Consider the following 9,738-nt stretch of genomic DNA (forward strand, 5'->3'; position numbering starts at 1 on the left):
GATTTTATTTATTTATTTTTCTGAATTTATATTTAAATGACTTATTTTCAATAGCTTTTTGATCGATAATTTAATTATCATCTAGATTGGGACTAAATACTCTTGATGTTATTTTAGTTGAAAATTACAACAAACGCTGAAATCTCATTATTGTATGTTTTTCTTCCTCTTGGCATTCTCTCTTGAGAAATTCATTCCGGTATATATTCTAATCAAAATTAAATTTTAATCTACCGTTACTACCATGATAATAATAAAACAATACATCTTACTAGATACTCTGTTGTAATATGAAAATATTTCAGTCTCGAAATTTTCTCGTAGAATTGTTTTTGCTCAAACTAATCGTAAGTTTAATAATGATTTTAACATAAGAATACAGCTACATAAGTTGAACATGCGTATCTATGTCAGGTTTGCATAGTTTCCTAAATAAACTCCAGCACTTGAATGGTACTTTAATATATCAACTCTTGAAAGATGACTTCAGCTGGAATTGAACTCAGACAGTACAGAGGCAGAGCAAATAGAACAAAGCAATTTTTTCGAAGCTCCAATGAATTTGCTAAGCTACTAACCTCATCGAATGAAACTGGATTTCCAAAAAGTCTTTTAAAATTTACTATCTTACTTAATTTTTTTAAAATTTAGGGTTATTGTTATGCACTGTGCTACAAGTAACTATTATTCTTTTAGTCTTTTACTTGCTTCAGTCATCAGACAGCAGTCATGATGGGGCACCATATTAAAGAATGGTAGTCGAACGAATCGGCCCCACTACTCATGTTTCTTAAACCTGGTACTTATTCTGTCCGTTTTCGTGACGAACCGCTAAGTTACATAAGGCAACGGTCATGATGGGGCACCAAGGGAAAGAATTATAGTCGAATGAATCGGCCCCACTACTCATGTTTCTTAAGCCTGGTTCTTATTCTGTCCGTTTTTGTCACGAACCGCTAAGTTACGGGGGAAGCAAGCACCCCAACACCGGTTGTCAAGCAATAGCAGAGGACAGACAGACAAAATACACATACACTCCCACACGTTCCCCCGACACACACGGCTATTTTTTCTCAGTTTCCGTCGATCAAGTCCACTCACAAGACTTTGGTCGGCTCGACGCTATAGAGGAAAAAAACTCGCCCAAGGAGCTACACAGTGAGACTGAACCCGAAACCATGAGGGAGGGAAGCAAACTTCTTACGACACATCTATGCCTACGCCTATTGGCTAATTACTATGGTTACTTACAGTAAATTTACAATCAGTGCGGGGAGCGGGAAGAATTGTTAGCACACCGAACACAATATGTAGTGGCATTTTGTCTGTCTTAACCTTTTGAGTCCAAACTCCACTGAGGTCGACTTTGCCTTTAATCCTTTTGGAGAGATCGATAGAGTAAGTAACAGTCAAAATTTCAGGTCAGCGAATTAAAACTCGGAATAAAAGCATTGAAGTAGACAGTGAGTGAGTTTGCAAATGAAAACGGAAAATTTCGCCATTGCTACATCAATACCAGGAGTTGACAATGTGAAATATTTTTAAAGAAGTGTATCATATATAGAAAGCAATATTATTTATTTTTAATAAAAAAATAAACTGATGATCCTATTATGTATCCGAGGTCAAATTATTCATGCATCCTAAGTATGGAAGCAATTCGCGCAGCCGTTTTCGCGTGAAAAGCGAATACACATATACACACATACACAAGTGTATTTTACATAAGATATATATATATTTCGTTTTAAATTAAGAAATTCTATACTCTTTACTCTTTTACTTGTTTCAGTCATTTGACTGCGGCCATGCTGGAGCACCGCCTTTAGTCGAGCAAATCGACCCCGGGACTTGTTCTTTGTAAGCCCAGTACTTATTTTATCGGACTCTTTTGCCGAACCGCTAAGTGACGGGGACGTAAACACACCAGCATCGATTGTCAAGCAATGCTAGGATGACGAACACAGACACAAAAACACACACACACACACACACACACATACACAAATATATATATATATATATTTATATATATATATATATATATATATATATATATACATATATACGACAGGCTTCTTTCAGTTTCCGTCTACCAAATCCACTCATAAGGCATTGATCGGCCCGGAGCTATAGCAGAAGACACTTGCACAAAATGCCACGCAGAGGGACTGAATCCGGAACGATGTGGTTGATAAGCAAGCTACTTACCACACAGCCACTTCTGCGCCTATATAATTATTTTAGGAAATATTTTCTCAGATTTGCAGTTTGAAAATGCATAATGTATTCGTATTAAAGATATGAAGCATATAACTTTGGTCCATCCCGTAGATATTACAAAGTCCCTTTACAGGTACTCTCTTTACTCTTTACTCTTTTACTTGTTTCAGTCATTTAACTGCGGCCATGCTGGAGCACCGCCTTTAGTCGAGCAAATCGACCCCGGGACTTATTCTTTGTAAGCCCAGTACTTATTCTATCTGTCTCTTTTGCCGAACCGCTAAGTGACAGGGACGTAAACACACCAGCATCGGTTGTCAGGCAATGCTAAGGGGACAAACACAGACACACAACCACGTCCCCCACATATATATGTATATATACATATATACGACAGGCTTCTTTCAGTTTCCGTCTACCAAATCCACTCACAAGGCCTTGGTCGGCCCGGGGCTATAGTAGAAGACACTTGCCCAAGATGCCACGCAGTGGGACTGAACCCGAACTCAAAATCTTGGGTGGATTAATTAGCTGTGTGTTTTAGCTGAAACCACTTTGTGGTTATTATATGTTGCGGAAATGTTACGGACACTAGAAAAACAACTTTAGCTGTTAATATAGTTTTGATGGCTATCATTCGTGTAGATTGTTGTCGGTGGAAAAATGTTTTGAAATTAAATTTAGACAATTTTGGCTATATCGGCTTTCACGTTGATGCTGTAAGGCGGATTAACCGAAAAGTTAATTAGGTTACAACTTTTGTTTAATTTCTCTTCGTTTTTCGCCCAGTGTCAGAACTTCGTTATATATGAAACTGATGTCGTGTTTTTGAAACTGGTATTCTCTCAACTCTTTCTGCAATACCTGGCTACACCGACAAATGGAGATCTGTGGGAAGCTATATTACCTATCTAATTAGTTAGACATCGAATATCACCACAACATAGTTAGATTCCTTTATATACACAAGTGTTCCGTTATGTTTACTGTAGTATATTGAATAGCGTGGGTGAAAATCCAAAGTGAAAATGTAACAACTAGACTATATATGGCAACATTCAAGTTATAAATCTCAATTTCAACTCCCACACTATTTCCTGAGGTAGTCAAGCCAGCATGTTTGTAACATACATGTTTTTAAATATTGCACACATACATACTATGTAAGATCTCTAACGAGGTAAAAATGTTCATGCCGGTGTCCTCACGCTGAAGTCAAATAGATGATCCATGTCTTATATCCGTGCGCGTCTATACTGAATAAGATATATATTGAAGAATGCCAATACACACACGTACACATTCAAACACATACATACATACATACATACATACATACATACGTACATATATCTATATATACATACATACGTAAATATATTTATATACATACATGCATATATATATAAATATATATATATATATATATACATACATATATATATATATAAATATATATATATATATATAATATATATATATATATATATACATACATATATACATACATACATACAATATATATATATATATGTATATATACATACATACACACACACACACATATATATAATCTTTTATTTGTTTCAGACATTTGACTGCGACCATGCTGTAGCACTACCTTTACTCGAACAAATCGACCCCAGGACTTATTTTTTATAAGCGTAGTATTTATTCTATCACATTCTTTTGCCGAACCGCTATTTTACGGGGACATAAACACACCAACATCGGTTTTCATGCGAGGGTGGACAAACACAGACACACAAACACACACACACATATATATATATATATACGACGGGCTTCTCTCAATTTCCGTCTATCAAATCATCTGAGAAGGCTTTGGCCGGCCCGAGGCTATAGTACAAGACACTTGCCGAAGGTGCCATGCAGTGGGACTGAATCCTGAACTGCTTTGTTTTGCTGCTAACAAAGGAAGTCATACATTCCAATTGTCAAGTAGCAAGATGCAGGTTTTCATTGGTATTTTGTTGCTCTCAGGATATAACACGCTACCTCATCGTCGTTTATACTGGGAAACCGAATCTGATTTTTGAAATGAGTTTGTAGCCAGTTCAATGCGAAGAAACATATTTGATAAGATAATGGAATACTTTCATGAAGCAGACAACAATGAACTCGACAGCAAGGGCAGGTTTGCAAAGGTACACCCATTTTTGGACCTTCTAAATGAAAGATTTATACAGTTTTGTTCAGTTTTTTATCCAAAAAATGTCTCTATTGATGAGGGGATATTGTGGTGGCCATCCCACAAAGCAATTTATTTGGGGCAAACCGATTCGATGGGGTTACAACGGATGGATAGCAGCTAGTCCATTAGGTTGTTTATACTGGATTGATTTACATTAAGGAAAATGTGAAAGGGCAAAAATTAGCTGTTACAAGGACAGCTACGGCCTAGGAGGAGGAGAAGTGGTGCTTAACATGTCTGATAAACTTGAAACTCAATAAACAGTTAATAAATTTTCCTTCTTTGTTGATAACATTTTTCACATCGTTCAACCTTCTAGAAGAGATACAGCGAAGAGGTCATTCTGCTACTGACACAGTTCGTAGTAATAGATCTGAAAAGTATTCCCTAACCAAAGTCAAGCAGTCTGTAAACTGTGCACGAGTGACTGAGGAGCATTTTCTTGAAAAAGATTCTAGCATTTTAGTGGCAATGTGGAATGATAATGGTGTCGCTATCGTTGGGTCTAATCAGTTTGCTGTGCATTCTATAAAGCAAGTTCCGCGCTGGTCAATTGCAGAACGTAAACAAGTTTTGATACAAATGCCATCAGTAATTGGAAAATATAACTTGGGAGGTGTTGACAGGCTAGACCAAAACATATCTCAGTACCGCATTACCATTCGGCGGGAAAATGGTATTTCCCACTTCTGTCCTACCTTATTGAACGTGTGCATGAATAATGCATGGTTGTTTTCCAGAGAAAGGAGTTATAAAGAAGATCTACTAGCATCTACACGTCAAACTGTGCAGTATCTTTTGAAGAAATATGGAACGCCACTCATGAATCCAAGAAGACAAAAATCCTCGATGCATCTAGAGCAAGTATCAATGAGGAAAAATATGACAACATAGGTCATGGTATATAAAAGAGTGAGCCAGAAAACCGTCGAAGATGTAGGCAGTGCAAGAGTCAAACTATATAGATGTGCAAGAAATGCAAAAGCTCCTATGCATGACAAGTGTGCCTCTGACTGTTACTGAATCCAGTCTTAGTGAGTGTTGTTTTGGGAAGAAGTACTGCAAATAATCTTATATTACATAATATCAGGGAAAGTTGTCAGATTTAGCTTATTACATAATAAAAGAAAAGAAAAAGATTAGATTTGGACAGAATGTATATTTTGTGTTTTGTGATATTGTATTAAGCTGTGTTACAATGATAGATAATTATAGTTTCAAAGTAATCTCACATACGTTTCAATCAGTTCTATATTCTTGTTTTGTTTAGTTAATTTTCATTATTTCAAATACTCAGTCATTCTTATCTAATCACAATGTTTACATTAATTTTCATTAATTCAAATATTTTTCCTAAAGATAGAAAGAATAAGAGTAAAATGCTTCAATTTTATTTGAATAAGTAAGCAAATTTTCGATGTTTTAAGATTTTTTGTATAATACATTATGTGACATGTGGCCCACCGTTGCGCGAACAAAATCGTACTGGGACTAGTGTATCCATTGTTGCGTTAATGCAGCACACACAAAGATGTAATAACGTCTTACTTATTGAATAAATTATTAAAAAGCTAAAGTGGTATATATTATTAAACATATCTATATATATAAAACTCAACTTGTGTGTCTGTGTGTGTCTGTGTGTGTCTGTGTGTTTAATTCCCCGGAACATCTCCTTCTAGCCAACAAATCGTAGAACCACCCAAAATGGGTCACTTAAAGTTTAGGCGAATGAAAATTGAACTGCGCTATTTCTGTTCCGAAATTCATCTCGCGAGTGCAAAAGTCGATAATGTGTTTGTTTAGGTCTTATCCCATGCATTGAATAGTGAACTTTACTCAGTCAGCTGTTTGACGTAAACTGTGTTCACCACGCGTGCAAGTATGCGTAAATTGCATGAAAAATAAAAAAAATCAAGATATAAAAACGAATCGCCGTAAACATTGTAGAAATTCGGCAAAGAAATGAATTTTCGGGATGTAGCCTGGAGGGTTTTTTCGTATTAATCGTTTGGACTTTGTGAACACATACCAATTGTTTTCATAACATTTTTAACGCTTTAAATTAAATGTGACAATTTTGCGTTGAGTCTGCAGTTTGAATCACTTTAACCAAATTTTAGCAGGCCGGATTTGTGATGGTCACGATACATCGCTAGCGATTACCTGAAACTCTCCCCTGAAATCCCCGTTGAGCCGGGCAATACTGCTAGTCTACCATATATGTAAAATATAACCGATTCCCAAGACTTCATATTTTTATGGACATATGTGTATTAACATTTATTCTTACAGTGAAATAGTGTTTCTAATGCAATGAATTTTATTTTTAAATAAAGACCTACGACCATAGCTATTTCTTTTTTCGAATTAGCGTTTTTACAAGGCAACTGATTTTCCATGTATGCAAAATGTTCTATCTCGCATAATTGCCAAGAGACATGCAAAACCTCCAAAATATTTCATCTCTGTAGTGATGCAAAGATTTATATTGGGAATATAAACTGTTTAACATTCGAAGGCGCAAAAGACTGAATACATCAATATGCAATATAATTTTTTTTTAAGAAATAAGTTTTATATGAAGGTGAACGCAAGCATATTAACAAATAACATTAGTTCAACACGTTTAGTGTCGAGAGAAATACAAACCGCTTTTGTTAATATCATTAGTTTAATAGTTTTACAGAAAGACTAACCCAATTTACATGTAACACGTTACCGAAGCTACACAAACATACATACACACACACACACACACATATATATATATATAAGCATATATATATATATATATATATATATATATATATTCCATACATACACACGTATATGCTCAACTATAATGTACTATAATTTTCTATTGATGGTTTCTCTATGTCTGCAGTTCAATGTTTATGGTCACACGCACATATACATGCTTATACGTATATGTACACATATGTACACGTGTGTGTGTATATATCTGTGTGTGAACGTGTGCATGTACGCGTGTGTGTACGTGTCTATGTGTGACAGAAAGGGAGTGTTTTAGTTCAAACATATTTGCAGTCTGTCTAAATACTTCCATGTTATGACACTCTGAACCATTATTAATGGAACTTATTCTCCTGAATCCGAGTTCCAACCCATCAACACCAATCTATATAAACGTAACCTATTAAACCCATCAGAACTTCACTGTTCTTTCATAAACATTTTATTAGTAATTTGTGTAATGTCAACGTTTTGTTTTCCAGTTCAACGGAGAACTAGAGCTTCAGAGATAGGTGTATGTACGTGTATTTGTCTGCTTGTATGTATCATTTTCTATATGTGTTAGTTTGGAAGCCGATTATGCAGGTGTATGTATACGTTCATAAGTATGTATGCGAGTGCGTATGTTTGCTTTTATGGATATATAAACATGTATATGTCTCAGAATGTGTGTGTGTATCATAATGAATGTGTTCATGTGTGCAGTGATAGCAGAAGCTATATGTCACTGAAATTGTGTGACTAGCATTTATAGAGTGTTCTGTACTGCGCTGTAATGTATTGTTGCAGTGTTTAAAATCATCCTTATTCTTTGTGAGTTCATATCTCGCTGTCGTTGGCATGATTTTTATATATACTGAATTTGTGAACAAATCAGATCGTCCTGACTAGTGGGTGGTAAGGTATAGAAGCAAGGAAGAAGGGTGGGTTATTATTGATGGAAGAAAGTCAAGTTCAGATACCTGGCTGACTTCTGATTAGAGACATGCAATAAATGCTTGTAACCGAGTGAACTTTGCTAAAGGTCCCCAGTAACGAGGTGACTGTGTTGCTAAACCGTCCAGCATCTGAGGTTTTAGAATGCTACATAGAATGTTATGGGGAGGTTACAGTATAAGACGAATTTTTTTTCACATTGATGTTGCTTAAATACATGTAAATTTTGATCTATATCGTGTTATCGTATTAGAAAGTAATCTGTTGAATGTACTCATATTCTTTTCTACTCTAGGCACAAGGTCCAAAATCTTGGGCGAGGCGACAGTCGATTAGATCGACCTCAATACGCGACTGGTACACAACGACCCCGAAAGGATGAAAGCAAAGTTGATCTCGGCGGAATTTCAACTCAAAACGTAAAGACAGACGAAATACCTTTTCTTTACTACCCACAAGGGGCTAAACACAGAGGGCACAAACAAGGACAGACGAACGGATTAAGTCGATTACATCGACCTCAGTTCGTAAATGGTACTTAATTTATCGACCCCGAAAGGATGAAAGGCAAGGTTTACCTCGGCAAAATTTGAACTCAGAACGTAATGGCTGACGAAGTAGCTATTTCTTTACTATCCACAAGGGGCTAAACACAGAGAGAACAAACAAGAACAGACAAACGGATTAAGTCGATTATACCGACCCCAGTGCGTAACTGGTACTTATTTAAATCGAACCCGAAAGGATGAAATACACAGTCGACCTCGGCGGAATTTGAACTCAGAACGTAGCGGCAGACGAAATACCGCTAAGCATTTCGGCCGGAGTGCTAACGTTTCTACCAGCTCGCCGCCTTTCAATCTACGCATATTAATTTAAAAAGTTTAGTATGATATAGCAACTAATCCTAACGTATCTAAGTACTGCAATCGGTTCCATCATTATTGTTGCTACTTAGCACGAAATCAAATCTAACTGAACTATAGTCAATGTCATTCCAACCATGACCAAGGTGTCGATCTGACGTTATGTAAGGCAACATTATCCAATATGTAATTTTCCCCAAACAGTAGAATGTGATATTAGAAAAAATTAGCAGTAAGATTTAGCAGCAAGTTTTAGCAGGTTTAATGATCACCACTGGCTTCTGCTTTTGTATTGTATATTTGTATTATATTTTTGTAATTTTTGTTTTGCAATTTTATATTACATAGTGCATTTTGTTTTGAATTGTTGCTATCATTGTATGCTGTTCTTGTAAATCTGAATGCTACGAGGAAATATTTTTGTCTTTTGTGAGGGATCAACGAATTCCTTCAACTGATTTTATTTTGCTCAAGAACTACCCCGCTAAAAAATGTAAAAACAAGAAAACCTTGCAACATATACCAATACAAAATTACAGCAAAATATCGCACCTTAGGCGCGTGGAAAAGTTATTTTAGATGTTAAAGATGAAATATGTGTTACCAAAGGTGCATTTACATTTACAAAATAATACTAATAATATGCTAATTATTATTTTTATTATTATTATTATTATTATTATTATTATTATTATTATGATTATTATTATTATTATTCATCCTCATAAACAACAATAAAAA

At 35.6% G+C, this 9,738-nt stretch overlaps 1 protein-coding gene across 1 annotated transcript; it reads left to right on the top strand.

Annotated features, from left to right (window-relative positions):
* Positions 1–2,849: 2,849 nt before the first annotated feature.
* Positions 2,850–5,332, top strand: LOC115209205 (piggyBac transposable element-derived protein 3-like). Its single transcript, XM_029777456.1, has 2 exons — positions 2,850–2,942; positions 4,703–5,332. Exons 1-2 carry the CDS (start codon positions 2,850–2,852, stop codon positions 5,330–5,332), a joined length of 723 nt encoding a protein of 240 aa, XP_029633316.1.
* Positions 5,333–9,738: the final 4,406 nt, after the last annotated feature.

This window comes from Octopus sinensis, linkage group LG3 (genome assembly GCF_006345805.1).
Source record: "Octopus sinensis linkage group LG3, ASM634580v1, whole genome shotgun sequence".
NCBI lineage: Eukaryota > Metazoa > Mollusca > Cephalopoda > Octopoda > Octopodidae > Octopus > Octopus sinensis.

Bases quoted from the DNA above. Each gene is read 5' to 3' on its own strand.
- LOC115209205 (XM_029777456.1), top strand. From the start codon at position 2,850: ATGGCTATCATTCGTGTAGATTGTTGTCGGTGGAAAAATGTTTTGAAA. The intron at 2,943-4,702 runs GTAAGGCGGATT...CTCAATAAACAG, and splicing joins TCGGCTTTCACGTTGATGCT to TTAATAAATTTTCCTTCTTT.